This window comes from Corylus avellana, chromosome ca5, assembly GCF_901000735.1.
Source record: "Corylus avellana chromosome ca5, CavTom2PMs-1.0".
In the NCBI taxonomy this organism is placed as follows: domain Eukaryota; kingdom Viridiplantae; phylum Streptophyta; class Magnoliopsida; order Fagales; family Betulaceae; genus Corylus; species Corylus avellana.
This window is the reverse complement of record NC_081545.1, coordinates 19,114,596-19,132,523: the sequence shown is the minus strand read 5'-3', so window position 1 is coordinate 19,132,523 and position 17,928 is coordinate 19,114,596. Positions and strand designations below refer to the sequence as shown.

The window sequence follows — 17,928 nt, the reverse complement described above, 5'->3', positions numbered from 1 at the left end:
TGTCCCTCCATTGTTGATCGTTCCTGAGTTCACGGCAGAGGCGCCGACAAAGGTAGCAGAGTCTGGTAAGGGGTCGGAGAGGAAGATTCCGGCGAAGGTTGGTAGTCAGGGTGAAGTATCGACAGTGGGCTCCACTGTTCAAGCAAAGTGGACGATGGGTCTACGTGATTCTGGCGTGGGGCTCCTGGTGAAGGAGCAGGTTACTCCTCTCGTTCCTGATGATTCTCATCTGCCGGTGATCAACCTTGCTGATCAGAGCTCGCCAAGGAGTGTTTCGAGCGTGTCTGCTATGGGGATTTTGGAGAAGGAGCCTGACAAGTGGGTGTCTTCGGCCGGTATTTCTGTAAGCCCCGCTACTAGGTCGATGCCCTGTGCCAATGAGGCCCACGGCATTTCTACCCTTCCGATAGACTCCACATCTCAGGCAGAGGTGCCGTCAAAGGTAGCATCGTCCAATAAGGGGTCGGCGAGGAAGATTCTGGCGAGGGTTGGTGCTCTAGGAGACGTTTCGACGATGGACTCCAATATCAAGGATATTTCGACGATGGAGTCATGCGATCAAGCTCCGGGTTTTCTGGGTAAGTCGCGAAATGTACCTCTTAGTCTTGCTGATCAGTGTTTTCCGAAGGGGGGTTCGAGCGTCTCTGCCACAGGGATTTTGGGTAAGAAGCCTGGCAAGTGGGCGTCACCGGTTTTCTCTGGGTCTGCTGCTGGTGTCTATGAGGAGCCTGGGAGGGAAGAATTATTGGGGAGCAACCCCGTTGATCAATCTCTGGGTGGTTCTGTGCTGGGTATTCTGGGTAAGGAACCGGGGTTATGCGCGACACCGGTCGAAAATTTGGGAGGAGTTTCTATCGCAGTAGAGGGTTCTATTTCCCAAGAGTCTTTTGTTCCAAACTCTCTACATGAGGAGCCGTTGGAGGAGCAGGAGAGGGTCTTTATCACTAAGGCAAGCAAGAAAGTTGGACTATCTTGTGACAGTGAAGAAGGAAAGCTTGAGGAGACCATTGGGTTACTTATGGCTGACAACAAAGGCAATGAATTGGAAAAGAAAGTGTACCCCTGCAGCTAAAAAAGGTAAGAGGGAGCTTTATAATTTGCAGTCTTCTATCAATTTTTGGGAGTATTCTTCGAGGGACAGGAACAAGGGAAGGGCTAGTCGAGTTAAATCATGAAGCTCAAGATTCTTTCGTGGAATGTGAGAGGTTTGAACGAGAGGGATAAGAGGTTAAGGGTTAGAAATTTGCTTAGAAGTTGGAAGGCGGATGTAGTTTGTTTCCAAGAGACAAAGATGGATTTTATTTCGTATAACTTAGTGAGGAGTTTATGGGGCTGCCCGTATGTGGAGTGGTGCTATGTTCCTTCCATTGGGGCTTCGGGGGGCATTTTGCTCATGTGGGATAAGAGGGCTGTCGAGAAGGTAGATGTAGTGTTGGGGAGTTATGTGGCGGCTTGCTCTTTCAAGAATGTTGAGGATGGTTTTGCGTGGGTGTTTGAGGGGGTGTATGGTCCTAACAGAGTAAACCCTAGGCGTATTCTTTGGGAGGAGCTGGCAGGGGTCAGGAGTTGCTGGGACATGCCATGGTGTATCGGTGTGGATTTCAATGTCACCCTCTATCCAAGCGAAAGGTCGAGGGGAGCTCACTCACGGTCTGCAATGAGGGATTTTGGTGAGTTCATCTCGGAGCAGGGTCTCATGGACCTTCCCTTAGTTGGGGGGATCTCTACCTGGTCAAATAATATTTCTTGGTCCAGGCTTGACCACTTTCTTGTCTCTCCGGATTGGGAAGCCCGTTATCCAGACTTGCGTCAAAAGAGGATGCTTCGGGTTTGTTCTGATCATGCTCCTATTATTTTGGACTGCAATTCTTACTCGGGAGGCAAAAGGCCTTTCAAATTTGAGAATATGTGGCTCAAAGTGCAGGGTTTTGTGGATAAAGTGCGCAACTGGTGGGACTCGTATCATTTTCAGGATACTCCAAGCTTCATTCTTTCTAAAAAGATGCAAGCTCTAAAGTGGGATATTAAAAGATGAAATGCTCAAGATTTTGGCAATGTAGGGGTTTCTATTAAGGCTCGTATGGAAGATCTTAAAGCTCTAGATAGGGTGGAGGAAGAGAGAGGTTTATCTACAGAAGAGATTGAGAGGAAAAGGGTGCTCGCAAGAGAGCTAGAATCTTCCCTCCTTCAAGAAGAAATCAGTTGGAGGCAAAAATCTAGGATTCGTTGGTTGAAAGAGGGCGACAAGTGTACGAAATTCTTCCATCATATCGCTAATGCCAACTGAAGACAAAATTATATTGAGTCTTTGAACATTCAAGGCACTACTACTTCTGATCAAGAGGCTATTAGTAATCATATCACTCGCTTTTATGAGTCGCTCTTCACAGAGACTCTTAGTTGGAGACCGAGGTTGGATAATCTTCATTTCGATATGTTGGAGGTGGATGAGTCTTCTAGTCTAGAAGTTCCCTTCAAGGAAAGGGAGGTGTGGGAGGTGGTCAAAAAAATGGATAAGGACAAGGCTCCAGGCCAGGATGGTTTCTCTATGGCTTTCTTCTAGGATTGCTGGGATGTGATCAAACTGGACATCATGGCTGTTTTTGCGGAGTTCCATGACCGAGGTAAATTCGAAAAAAGCCTCAATGCTACGTTTATTGCTCTTATTCCGAAGTCGCATTGGGCTTCCGATCTGAAGGATTTTCACCCTATCAGCCTTGTGGGGGGATCTATAAGATTATTGCGAAGGTTTTAGCCAACAGAATGAGGAGAGTCATGAATCGGGTCATTTCCAACCCACAGAATGCTTTCGTCAAAGGTAGACATATTTTGGATTCGGTGCTTATCGCCAATAAATGCCTGGACAGTCGTATCAGATCTGGGGATCCCAACCTCTTGTGTAAGCTAGATATTGATAAGACTTATGATCACATGAACTGGAAGTTTTTAATCTACTTGTTAAGAAGGTGCGGTTTTGGTGAGAAATTGTGCTCTTGGATTGAGCATTGCATCTCGTCGGTGCGGTTCTCGGTGTTGATTAAGGGCTCTTCCTCCGGTTTCTTTGAGAGTTCGCGTGGGGTGAGACAAGGTGATCCCCTTTCGCCTTTTTTGTTCATTATGGTCATGAAGGCATTCAACAGGATGATTAATGCTTCCATTAGTAGGGGTTTCATCAACGGCTTCTATGTGGGTGCCAGAGAGCCTGAGCGGGTAATTGTTTCTCACCTTCTTTTTGTTGATGATACGCTGATTTTTTGTGGAGCTACTCCTAACCAAGTTAGATTTATTAAAGCCCTTCTTATCGGCTTCGAGGCAGTCTCAGGGTTAAAAGTAAACCGGGCCAGATCTATTTTGGTCCCAATCGGAGGTTCGGTGGAGACGGGGGAGTTGGCTGGTATTCTGGGTTGTGACACTAGTTCTTTGCCCTTGAAATATCTAGGTCTTTTGCTAGGGGCCTCGTCCAAGCATTTGGCTATTTGGGATGATATGTTGGAGAAGATTGCCAGAAGGTTGGCCCCTTGGAAGCGTTCGTATCTATCCAAGGGGGCGAGGCTCACTCTCATCAAGAGCACCTTATCCAATCTTCCCACCTATTTTCTGTCTCTTTTTCCCATACCTGCTTCTGTGGCGAATCACATTGAGAAAATTCAACGGGATTTTTTATAGGGGGGGATCAACGACGAGCCTAAGTTCCACTTGGCCAGTTGGCACAAGGTTTGTTCTCCGATTGCTGAGGGTGGCCTAGGGATTCGGAGTTTGCGTCTTTTTAATCAAGCTCTTTTGGGGAAATGGTTATGGAGATTTGCAAATGAGGAAGAAGCTTGGTGGAGAAGTATATTGGTGGCAAAGTATGGGGTGTATGGGGGTGGTTGGCGTTCTAAAGTTACTCGTGGAACGCATGAGGTGGGGTTATGGAAACACATTTGCAAGGGGTGGAGGTCGTTTCAGTGCCACTTTAGATTTGATCCTGGATTGCGGGTGAAAGTCAAGTTTTGGGAGGATATTTGGTGTGGCGAGATGTCCCTCAAGGATGCTTTTTCCGGTCTTTTCAATATTGCTAGCAATAAGGATGCTTCCATTGCGGATATCCAGGAGTGTTTAAATGGTATGGTTCACTGGAATGTTACATTTACCCGTAGAATTCATGATTGGGAGGAGATGGTCTTAGCCTCTCTCTTCTCGCTCTTGTATTCGTTATCGATTTGTGGGGAAGGGGAGGACCGGATGTGGTGGATCCCTTCAAGAAAAGGGAAGTTTGAGGTTCACTCTTTTTATAGGATGCTTGTCTTTAAAGAGTCCAAACACTTCCCTTGGAAAAGTATTTGGCGCACCAAGGCTCCTTCGAGAGTGGCCTTTTTTGCTTGGTTGGCAGCCCTTGGGAAATCTCTCGCATTGGATAATGTTCGGAAGAGAGGTATTGTTGTGATTAATCGATGTTGTATGTGTGAATCGGATGGGGAGTCTGTGGATCATCTCTTTCTTCATTGTGGGGTTGCGCGCAAGTTGTGGGATGTTATCTTCTCTCGCTTCAACATGTGTTGGGTTATGCCTAGAAGTGTCAAGGATATGTTTGCCAGTTGGTGGTCGGGCGGAAGAACTAGTAATGTCGTGGTGTGGAAGATGGCTTCCCTTTGTCTTTTATGGTGCCTTTGGAAAGAAAGGAATGCGAGACGGTCCGACGATTTGTCGAGGAACCTTGAGGACCCTGTTCATTTCTTTTTGTACACGCTTTACACTTGGACTGCAGGCTGGCTTGCTCCTTTAGTGATTAATTTTCCTGATTTTCTCTTTATGTTCTCTTCTTCTTTCTCCCCAGCTTAGTCGCTCTCTTGTATACTCCCTGTGTACTTGGGTTATGCCCCTCTGCACTCTTTTAATGCATTATTACTTATCAAAAATGCATATGAAGGGCTGAGCTTCGATGGCTAAGATTAGTTGGTGAAATGTTCAATGAGGCTTAGGGTTGCAATAGTCTCTAAAGAGTCATTGTATGCAGCCTTCACCCATCTAATTTATGAAAATCCAGATCTGATAGTTTTATTGAATCTTTTGAACCTAGAAATGTATTCTTTATTGTTGCCACTTCAATCTTGATCTTTCTTTACTATGATCTCTAGTGTTATTGCTGGAAATTATTCTTATCGCCTCTATTTGTGTCGATCGGTTAACAAGGTGGAGCCTTTTTGCTACGTCAGATCAGATTTATCTTAGACCTAAATTCTCACTGAGCCAGTTATCAAAATGTTTCTTCAGCGTCTAGTTTCTGAATCATATATGGAGGAATTATATATATATATATATATATATATAAAGCTGAATCCTTCCTTAGAGTGGCGTGAACGCATAATTTTTAAGGTCTGAACCAGCGTTCTATTAAAACCGTCCATTTTAATTGTTGCGTTTCCACCAAGAATTTCAAGTAACATTTTAAATGTTTTGATTTTTCTGTTTTGAGTAAAACTGTGCATTTTAATTGTTGCGTTTTGACTAGAGCTTCAAGCAGACGCGTGGTCGTCCACTCAGACAGCCACTCACTATTGCGTTATGACACATGGCTACGCAAACTGCTATAGCTTCAGTTAATGCTTGCTCGAACCTTTGAATGGCTTTCTTCTTCTCTCACATGAACATAAAGTGGTTTTTGTTTTTGCCTATAGCAAAAAATGTGGTACCCATACACTCAATATTTTTTGTTTGCTTTCGTTGGAATCGGGAAAATATATAGAAAAATAATACTACAAACATTCTTTTGTTTACAAAATGAGTAAGCTAACTGGAATCAAGTATTAACATTCTCATATTTTTTTAGTACACTTTTATTTTGTCAGTGTAATAGAAATATTTCTTGAAAAATTTGTTGATTAGGTGAAAGTTTAACTGCTGAAAGAAAGGTTTACCATATTAATATTCTAGAGAAAAAAAGAAAGTATTTTGCTTTTGGAGGTAAAGCATTTTGGTTATTTTCTAAGAGTTCATGCCATATTTTTTTGTTCATGTCTTTGTTTTTGGGTGCTTCAATATTCCTGCCATGATTTCTTTCTCTTTTTAAAAAATTTTAAAAAAAAATAATAAAAATAATAATACCAACATTCTTTTGTTTATAAAATGAGTAAGCTAACTGGAATCAGGTAACATTCTCATATTTTTTTAGTACACTTCTTTATTTTTGCCCGTGTAATAGAAATATTTCTTGAATAATTTGTTGATTATAAGAAAGTTTAACTGCTGAAAGAAAGGTTTACCATGTTAATATTCTAGAGAAAAAAGAAAGTATTTTGCAGTGGAGGGAAGTGGTAGTATTGTTGATATATGATGGATTGTGATTGGTTGGGATTTTGTGACTTTGTTCATGTTTTATTATTGATTAATCTAAGTTTTCATTTTGATAATTTTTTTCCTTTGTAGGTCCTTTCATTTTAAACTACGTCTATGGGAACAAATATTTAACACATCCCAATTTATAAGGATTAAATTTTATGAATTTCTAACTTTATTTGATATGTAGGTTTATGCTGTTGAGTAAAAAAATGTTGTTCAAAGTGATGTTTATAAACATTTTTTATTTTTGGTAACAATTAGTTAATTGAGGGAAGGAAATTGATTACTGATAATCTTTTAACGACTTCTCGAATAAATTATAATAAAAAGCCTGCCGAGGTTGTGGCAGAAACTCCAGTGGAGGGGGTGGAGGGCTATTCCAAGGTGGTGATTGATGATGCGGTGAACTTTGCTTCAGTGATGGGGTTGTCCGGGGGAGGTGACGAGAAAGATCTTTTGGATCTTTTTTCTGTCATTGAAAAGGATAGGGAGCCTATAATTGATGTTTCTGCTCCAAAGGTTAAGGAAAAGAGGAAGCTCAAAAATTTGGAATGCTCCATAAATTTTGAGGCTAGAAGCCGGAGGTCTTCTCCGGCTAAGTGCCAGAGCCGGCAGGGGTTTTTTGGGTCTAAAAATGCATTTTCCTTCCCCCCTGAGGTGCAGTAAGGCCTGTTATTGGGCTTTTGCAGGTTTTCGTTTTGGATTTTTCGGTTTTTTTGGGTGTTTTGTGTGTGCGTTTTGGTTGGATTACCTATGTATACTTCCTTGTGTACTTAGAGGCACTTTGTGCTTTTTTTGATATATATAACATTACTTATAAAAATAAAAAATAAAAAGCCTGCTCATAGAGCGGGTTATAGGCTAGTTATCATAGTACTTAAGCCACTAAAAGACACGTTATGTGCTGACAGACCTCATATATTTATGATATGAATAAATTAAATGAAGACCAAACAGTCCTACGCCAAGGATCAGAAAATGGCAAATAACTCAATGAAAAATCTGAAACAGTAATAGGTACCTAAGGCATGAGCAGTGACAATGCTTGGCAGGTTTTGAAGAAAAATTTCACCCTCAAGCACATCTGGGAATCAAACCAAATGACATGAGAACTATTTATATACAGCATATCCAAAACTATGAACATAACAAAACCAGGAAAATAGAAATTAAATCCTGAAAAAAAGCAACCTACTAGTCACATAGGCATTCAGCTATAAATAAAAAAAGATATAATACTTCATGACCCACAGGGAGATGCTCAATATTTTAAGGTGGTAATAAATAACAAAACCAAAATCATGTTTCCCTAAAATTAGGATTGAACAAGCTCATAAATGATCTTGTGAAGCAACCTTAACGCTAGGTGGATGTGTAAGGGACTCTAGTGTGCAAGTCCTAGAAAATTTCTTTTTTTTTTGATAAGTAATGTTTATATCAAAAGGGCAGAGGGGCGCAACCCAAGTACACAGGAAGTATACAAGAGAAAACGCCTAACTTGGAGAAGAGAAAAGAACAAGAAAATCAAGATAGCTAATCACTAAAAGGGCAAGCCAAGCTGCTGTTCAAGTGAAAAGCGTGTAGAAGAAGAAAGCCGTGAGTTCCTCCAAAGATTTCTCCGAATCCTCAAAGCATCTCGCATTCCTTTCTAACCATAAACACCACACTAGGCATAGGGGAACCATCTTCCACACAACAGCGCTCCGAGAACGCCCACCTGACCACCAACAAGCAAACAAGTCCGCCACCTTACTAGGCATAACCCATGACAATCCAAACCGGCTAAAAATAGCATACCATAAAGAGCGAGCGATCTCACAATGGAGAAGAAGATGATTGACCTATAAAATTTCTTAGTGTTATCTTCTTTAATTTTATTTCCTAGAATGCTTTTTTTTATATAAATAATGTGTGTATTCATTCAAAGCGCAGAAAGGCCCAACCCAAGTACAGAGGAAGTATACAAGAGAACCCCTAACCCATAGAGAAAGAAGAACATAAATCTAAAAACTCAGATAAAGTAGAAACGGACGAAATAGTCCATGTCACTCTCCATCTATGCAAAGTATGTAGCACCAACTTCTTCAAATTGAACAAACAAGTCACGATTGTCAAAGCTTCGGGCATTCCGCTCGCAACAAAGACACCACATCAAACATAAGGGGGCAATCCTCCATAAATGCAACGCTGAACAGTTTCCAACTTATCCCCTCCAACTTCCCAAACACTCACTCACACTGCGAGGCATAACCCAAGCAACATCAAACAACTAAAGAATCACACTCCACATCTCTGTTGTAACCTCACAATGAAGTAATAAGTGCTCAATGGATTCTCCACTATTCTTACACAGACAACACCATTCAAGCACAATAATATTCCTCTTACATAAGTTATCCAAAGTTAATATTTTTCTTAAGAGTCACCGTCCACACAAAGAAGGCCACTCGCGGGGGAATCCTAACTTTCCAAATACTTCCAGGAAATGTGGACCATACAGGAGTAGACAATACCTAATAATACAACTTCATTTTCGATGGGATCCAACATATTTTCTCATCATTTACATACCTTACTGTTTGGGAGTACAAAGCTCAAAAAATCGAGCGACCACGTCCACCTCCCAATCATGCACCGATATAGTAAACAAGATATTCAAATGGATGGTACCATTATTAAACTGCATATTCTCCTCCACCCATGCATCCTTCCCACATGCAATAGCAAACAACTCAGGAAAGAGGACCTTCAAAGGTGGTTCTCCAAACCACACATCATGCCAAAACAACACTTTAGAACCATTACCTACCTCATACCACACATAATGCACAAAACCAGCCCACCCCCTCTGGATAAATTTCCAAGCACCCACTCCACATGGTCCCCCAACCTCCTTGGAACACCAACCATCCCTTATACTATCATATTTGATGTCCACCAAGTTCCTCCACAAAACAACCCTTTTCGTAGCAAACCTCCATAACCACTTGCTTCCAAACAACTAAGCAACATTCCAGCTTCTCAATGCCTCAAATTGATTTAACCTTGAAAGAAGCCCCCAACGAAAGACCTAGGCAATTCAAAAGCAGAGAAAAAAAATCCTAAAAACAAGGATATGAGCCAAGCCTTCAACAACTTCCACATAGACTACAGGGACTAGCTCTGATTATCCAAGTTAAATTTCAAACCTGAGACAACTTCAAAGCATAAGAAAAGACAACGCAAAAGGCGAAGGTAATCAGAATTTGCCTCACAAAAGATCAAAGTTTCATCCACAAATAGGAGATGAGACTGAAAAAGCTCGTCATTATTCTTAGACCCCACCGAAAAACCTTATAAGGCCCCTTATTAACAGTAACAAACAACATTCTATTCAAAACCTCCATAACAACAACAAAAAGAAGAAAGGATAAAGGATCCCCCTATTTCAAGCCACAAGAACTATTTTTTTTTTTTTTTTTTTTTGATAAGTAATAGCCAATTTTATTGAAAGCGTAAAGGCTCCCAAAAGTACACCGGGAGTATACAATAGGATCACCTAACCAGATAGAGAAAAGCGAATAAGGAAATCATCATAGCTAATTGACACCAGGAAGACATACGCTACAGTCCAAAGATACAAAGTATGAAAACAATAAGATAATAAGTCTTCCAAAGATCCTTCCACATCCTCAAAGCATCTGTTATTTCTCTCCCTCCAAAGGCACCAAAAGAAACAAGTAGGCACCATCTTCCAAACCGCAGCACTCCCCCTCCTTCCCGAAATCCACCAACAGGTGAGCAAATCAGAAACCCATCTCGGCATCACCCAAGACAACCCAAACCGCCCAAAAAAAGCGCTCCACAAAGCATAGGCCACCTCACAGTGAAGAAGAAGGTGGTCCACTATCTCCTCATCCCTCTTACACAACCAACACCTATTTATCACAATCACCTGCCGCTTCCTTAGATTATCTAGGGTCAGAATTTTGCCCAAAGCTGCCGACCACACAAAGAAACTAGCCCTCGGCGGGGCATGTGTATGCCACACACTCTTCCAAGGGAAGCGCCTCCTTTCAAAACCAGCCAAGGACGCATAAAGAAGTCTAACCTTGAACTGGCCTCTTTTGGAGGGGATCCACCACAACCTATCTTCACACCCTCGTCTCACTCGAGCCGAATGCAGCAGCTGGAAAAAAGAGGCAAAAACATCCACCTCCCAATCATGAGCCCCTCTAGAAAAACTAAAATTCCACTGATTATAGCCACCCCTCACCTCAAAAAGGGTCGCAACAGAAGCATCCTTCGCACATGCAATACTGAAAAGACCAGGGAAAGCTGTCTTAAGAGCCGTATCTCCACACCACACATCATGCCAGAATCAAACCCTAGTCCCTTCTCCCACCTCAAAACGCGTGAAGCCTTGGAAAGTATCCCATTCCTTCCTAATATTCTTCCATAACCCTACCCCAAAAGAGCCTCCACACTCCAAAGAGCACCACCCTCCCCATAAGCTTCCAAACTTCGCATCCACCACAACCCTCCACCAAGCATCTCTTTCTGAACCGTAACGCCACAGCCATTTTCCTAGCAATGAATGATTGAAGACCACTAGGTTTCTAATCCCCAGTCCAGCTTCCCTAATTGGAGTGCACACCTTTGACCACTTCACCAGATGGTATTTGAACTCTTCGCCTAGCCCACCCCATAAGAAATTACGCTGTAGCTTCTCTATGCGCTTGGCAACACTAACTGGAATAGGGAAGAGAGATAGATAATAAGTAGGCAAGTTAGCAAGAGTGCTCTTGATAAGCGTGACCCTGCCACCCTTCGACAAGTACAACCTTTTTCATCCGGCCAACCGACGTTCTATCTTTTCAATCACTTCATCCCAAATATGCTTCGCCTTATGAGGAGCCCCCAACGGCATACCTAGGTATTTGATAGGCAGAGTTGCAACCCCACACCCTAGAATGCCTGCTAACATGCCCACTTGTTCCTCATTCCCCACTGGAATTAACACCGACTTAGCCAAGTTGACCTTCAGACCGGAAGCAGCTTCGAATAATAGAAATAGACTCCGCAAATAACGGACTTGGGAGGGCATAGCATTGCAAAACAACAAAGTATCATCAGCAAACAGAAGGTGAGAAACCACAGTGTTACCGACCTTGAAGCCATCAAGCAGCCCCCCATTCATTGCCATCGAAATCATCCTGCTCAAGGCTTCCATCACAAAAACAAATAACAGAGGAGATAGGGGGTCCCCTTATCTCAAACCCCTGGAACTGCTAAAAAAACCATTAGGAAATCCATTGACTAGGATTGCGAATCGCACCGAAGAAATGCAATGTTCAATCCAAGAGCACCAAATCCCCCCAAAACCACACATCCTGAGCATATATAACAAGAAATCCCAATTCACATGGTCATAAGCTTTTTCCAAATCCATTTTGCAAATGATCCCTGGCTCCCCCGATCTCAACTGACTATCGAGGCATTCATTGGAAATCAGAATAGGATCTAGAATTTGCCTACCCTTAACAAAAGCACTTTACAACTGAGAAATAATCTTATACAAGACAACCTTCAATCTATTTGCTAATACCTTGGCTATGATTTTATAGATACCTCCCACAAGACTAATCGGTCGGAAGTCCTTGAGATTGATGGCGCCGGGAACCTTTGGAATAAGCTAAATAAAAGACGCATTGAGGCTCTTTTCGAATAGACCTCCTGCATGAAAATCTCTAAACACCTTCATAATATCTCCCTTCACAACCTCCCAACAAGTTTGGAAGAAAGCCATAGAGAACCCGTCAGGCCCCGGCGCCTTAAAGCCATTCATCTTGAACACTACCTTCCTGACCTCTTCCTCTTCAAAGTCTCTTTCCAACCAACTAGCCTCCTCCTCCGAAATGGAGTCAAAAGAAATACCATCAACCAGAGGCCTCCAACGGCATTGCTCCGTAAAGATTTTTTATAGAACTCGACTATGTGCTCATTAATCTCGGTCGGGTTTGAAGAGGGGTTATCTCCAATCATAAGAGTATCAATAGCGTTGTGTCTTCTATTGGAGTTGGCTATGGAGTGAAAAAATTTAGTACACTTATCACCTTCCTTCAACCACATCACCCTGGATTTCTGCCTCCAACTCACCTCCTCCATAAGCAAACAATTCTCTACCTCACAAACCACCTCTGTCTTCCTCCTTACCTCCTCCTCTACCAGGGCCCTATTTTCTTCATTCACATCTAACACCTGGAGCACCTCAAGAAGCAACCTCTTATTCCTCTCAATGTTGCCAAACACCTCGTTCCAAGTCTTCAAATTCATCTTCAAGGCCTTAAGCTTACAGGCAAGAACAAAACTCGGTGAACCGTGGAACACATAAGAGTCCCACCATTGTTGCACTTGGGCCACAAACCCTTCCGCTTTCAGCCACATATTTTCAAATCTAAACGGCCTTTTCCCCTTGGGCATTTCCCCTACCTCAAGGATGATTGGGAAATGATCGGAACAAAGGCGAGTGAGCCTCTTCTGCTTGACCCCTAGAAAACAAGCCTCCCAAGCTGGGGAAGCAAGAAACCGATCAATCCTTGACCACACCAGGGGATCGTTGGATAACGACCAAGTAGACGAGCCCCCAACTAGGGGAAGATCCATCAGCCCTTGTTCAAGGATAAAATCAGAAAACTCCATCATAGCCGCATCTAGATGAGCTCCCCCTGATCTTTCGCTAGGGAATCGAGTGACATTAAAATCACCCCCAATACACCACGGCATGCCCCACCAACTCATAATGCCAGTCAACTCCTCCCAAAGGATTCTTCTATTCCTGTATAAATTCGGGCCATACACCCCGGCAAAAGCCCAAACCGAGAGATCCCCCATATTCCTGAAAGACACTGCCAAGGTGTGAGCCCCCACACAAACATCGACCTTCTCCACCACCCTATTGTCCCACATAATTAGAATACCACCCGAAGCCCCACTTGAATCCAAGCAGCACCAATCCACATGGCTCCGCCCCCAAAGACTACGGACAATATTGTGAGACATACTTCTAAGTTTGGTTTCTTGAAGACAAACAATGTCTACCTTCTAGTCTCTAAGCAAATTACACACCTTCAAACGCTTGTCCCTCTTGTTCAACCCTCTCACCTTCCAAGATAAAATGTTTAACTTCATAGTGTTGCTATCTGCCCCTTCCCCTTCCTGTTGCCACGTCTTGAACCCATACTTCTAGCATCATAATTCACCGAGCATTCCAAGTTCCTAACCTCCCTCTTGCCCTTGGATCCGCTGCTTGTAGTAACCATCATATTATTCCTTCGCTCCTCTTCTAAGAAAGTCAAAAGGGCTAACAGCTGCAGCTTGTGGCCCGTATAAGAAATCCCCACAATCGGTTAGATCTCATTGGCGCATTGGATCACCCAATCTGAATAACCCAAAGCACCCCCTGCCACATGAGCATGCTTGTTCCAAGGAGAAGACACAACGACATCTCGACCCCCAACCCCTTCATCCTCACTACCCAAGCATCCTCTGTCCTCGTCCCCAAGAGTCTGAACTTCGACTCCTGGCTCAACCACCCTGCCATCCTCTCCAGCAGGCAGGCCCTCATCACAGAGCTCAACCACTCCTGCATTCCGAAGTGGACAACCAACCCAGACCCCTACGTCCTGATAAGAGTCCCGCCCCTCACTAACCTGCACGACCTTCTGTATCTCATCGCCATGAAAACCGGTCTCTAAAAATTTGTCCTCGCCCACTGGATTTGACCTCTCCACTGTCGACAGTTGCAGCCCTGTCTCCCCGTGGACCAGAGACGTGCACGCCAGCGAGGTCAGGGTGTCGCCGTCCGATATTTGCGCGCCAACACCGCCTGAAGCCTTCCCAAACACTAGCAATTGTTGAAGAGGGAGTTCCATTAATCAAGACAGAGAAGCACATCATGGAAATACAACGCATAATCTACTCGTACAATTTCTCCCCAAAATCACATCTCCTCAACCTAGATAGCAGGAACCCCCAATTAACCCCTTTTTTTATAAGTAATCAACAAAATTTATTAAAACCAGGAGGCACCCCTAAGTACACAAAAAAGTATACAACATGATGATTGATACAAAGAGGGGGATACAATTTATCCCATAGCAACCTTCTATCCAAGTCAACAATAGGACCATAAACACCCGCAAAAGCCCAAAAAAAATTATCAACGACATTTCTAAAGGAACAAAATAGTAAAGTCCCTCACACACTCCTCAATTTTTTCCACCACCCTCCTAATCCACATAAGGAAAATCCCTCAAGAAGCCCTTCTTTACCCCAAGTAACACCACTCCACATATTGACAACCTCACAAACTACGCACAACAACCCTTGACATATGCACCAATTTAGTTTCTTGTAAACAAACAATGTTAACAACATTCCATTATCTGAGTAAATTCCTGATCCTATTTTTATCTCTCTCATTCAACCTTCTAACATTCCAAGACAAGATACTAAGATGGATTTAACTATACCTGAATATTTGGAGTCCTAGTCCAATTAAGAGATGTAGTTGTTTACCAATAAATATTTGGATATACAATGCATTTTTCAAAAGCAATTAAACCCTTCAGTAATTACCTGATGTAACCCTGACCTAGGTTTGATGCTTAGGAATTTCAGGTGTGAAATTTATAATATCTTTTAACTTGTTCCTCCACATTTTATCATAGTAACACTTACTCTAAGCCTTCATTGTAACACCCAATCCATGCATCTAGTTGCTGTCTAGGAAATCCAGCAAACTTTTCTCATATTCCAGCAACTTCTTGCCATTCAAACCACATCCCTACTAAAATCTAAAGCCATCTATTAAGCCTATTAATAATTTCCCACCAACTAAAACCCCAATATTACAAAAATTGCTGTGCTTTAGTCCATTACCTTGAGTAAACAACATTATGCAATTAGCTAGTGCCACCCTACACCACAACCAAGCTGCAAATAATCACTTTGCATAATTTTTTAAAAAAAAAATCATGTTTCCAACCAATACAAGTATAGAAGAATAAAAGAATCTGGGCAAAAGCTAAAGAATAATTTCACCAAATGACGCTACTTAACGAGTCTAGCTCAATAAACTAAATGGCTGACTTCAACAAAATCAGAAGACATAAATTCCACTGGATACAGGTACTGAGTCATTACAATTCAAGTATTCTTTAATCAAAAACCTCAAAAGAAGCTCTTAAATGAAATGCAATCATGAGATTGAAAAGGCATTCTTCTCCAGTTTATCAAAAGACCATATTTTCTATAATTTCTCAAGTCTCATGGTCAGAACTCAATATAAACATTCTGAGAAACCATCCTGACCACAAAATAACAAAAATCAAGCTTTCTAATAAATTAGCCTATTTCAGCTTACAGATAGATGCATGCTAATAAAAAAACAGACCATAAATCAGTCTGAACTATCAATAATATATCATATCCAACAAGGAGAAAGCAAAAAAAATAATAATAATAATTCAGTACAATTTTCAAAATATTCCATTAAAGAATGTGCAAGTGCAACACCTTAGAAGACATGACAACTATGGAAAAAAGAAAAGGAATGATATATAGTATTATCCAAGCTCACAGTAATTATTTTTTGAGAAAAATATGTACCCAATTTGGTGCAAGAAATAAGATATACCATGAAAGGAAGGCAGTTTAAATACTCTATTGCTCATATCCACAGCAATTCCTTCTAAAACACGGAACATCCCAGCTCTTGACATCATCGCTCTTCCTTGGCCAATGTACAGACCGTTTCGTTCAAAATAATATGGATCTACATTGATAATAGTGACATGTATCAACCCGCAATATCCAATAAACCATTGATTTTAGGTTCAACACCAACATATATCTGCGTGTGAAGGGAAATATCTTTTAACCACAAGTATTATATCTACTGCAAAAGTAGAAGTTATTTGTTTCTGGGTTGAAACGGTTATAGCAATCTGGAAAACATGAAAATTTGAAACTACAAACTTGATTTAGTTATTTAAAGCTCAAGGTGGATGGTATATGCATTGCAAGGTATTTGCATCTCTAAGGAGACCTATCAAAATAAAAAATAAAACATTTGGTTGCATTAAAGAGAAATTAGTTGTTGACTAATTTCTTTTTTCAACAACACATACATTTTTTTACTTCTTCTATTCAGTATGTTACTTCTCTTTACAAAAGGTTAATTACAAGTCCTAAACTGGGTGTTCAACTCACTATATAAGTATTATATACACATAGTTGGTGAACACGCCATAACATAAATAATGAGAAAATAGCAAACACATAACTTCTATGCAAATTATGCAACTATAATATGAATACATGTACATGCTGTCACAATCCAGGAAAACTAGAGCCACAAGCCTTCACCTAGAAGAGGATTAAATAAGTGCATATAGCACATTAGTTTGTTTTGTTTTAGTACACTTTCTTATATTAATAGTAAGGCTTAGCTATTAAGTTTTAATGGGATGAGTTGTAAAAACAGTGATACGATGGTTGCAGTTTTAATTGTTATGAGACGTTTAGTTTGCTATGACTTTCAGTTCATGGAATTCTTTTATCCCTATGTTTCTAGTTCAAGTGATGCATAATATCACTTTCCTACAGGAAGAGGGTGTTAACATGCGATAAAAAAATCTGCTGCTCGTAATGATGTTATCTAATCTCTGCCCAGAAATAACAATCACGTTCCCCATCAAAATCTAGATATCTTAATTTTTTATATTATGGCATAATATCTTAGACCAGTTATAATAAATGATGTGTATCATAAAATGCAAGTGAGGCAGAGAGCCATTCCATCTAATTTTTCCAGTCCTTTTGGGGGGAAAAAAAAAATAGGTCCACCTACAATTATCCTACCAAAAAATTATGTGCTTCTATTGGAGCGGGACTTGGTTGAGCTCGCATGAGTCCACTTTTTCTGATTTCTTAGAACTTTGTAAATCTTTTCCTAATCAGTAGGGGTTTCCCTATATACTTCTTGTATACATAGGTTGCGCCCCTCTGCGCGCTTGATAATATACTTACTACTTATCAAAAAAATAAATAAAAAAAATGCAACGCAAAGAGCCATTTGTAGCACCCTAGACCCCCTAGGGTTATTTTATGATGTTGTTGCTGTTCTATATTTTTTAATTTGTTGTGTCGTAGTTTTTTTTTTTTTTATAAGTAAATATGATATAAAAGAGCGCAGAGGGGCGCAACCCATATACACGGGAAGTATACAAGAGAGCGCCTAAGAGGGAGAAAAATGAACAAGAAAATCAGAGAAGCTAATTCCTATAGGAGCTAGCCAAGCGGCCGTCCAGGAATACAAAGTAAAGAAGAAAAAATGAGTCAAATCCTCTATAGTCCTAGTGGAGTTTTCAAAGCATCTAGCATTCCTTTCATTCCAAATACACCACATAAGACACAAAGGGATCATCTTCCACACTACCGCGCTTCGAGAACTTCCTCCCGACCACCAACAATCGAACAAGCCCCTCACCTTGCAAGGCATGACCCAAAACAGCCCAAACCGATCAAAAATAGTATGCCAAAGAACACTTGCAATCTCGCAATGGA

General features: G+C 41.4%; 1 protein-coding gene across 1 annotated transcript in view; it reads right to left on the bottom strand.

Moving 5' to 3' along the window:
• Positions 1-16,135, bottom strand: part of LOC132183284 (rRNA (cytosine-C(5))-methyltransferase NOP2C) — a gene marked incomplete at its 5' end in the record, with an annotated part of 43,560 nt that extends 27,425 nt beyond the window's left edge. The window contains 2 exon segments of the mRNA XM_059596687.1: positions 7,340-7,402; positions 15,998-16,135. Coding sequence (XP_059452670.1) covers positions 7,340-7,402; positions 15,998-16,135 — 201 coding nt within the window.
• Positions 16,136-17,928: the final 1,793 nt, after the last annotated feature.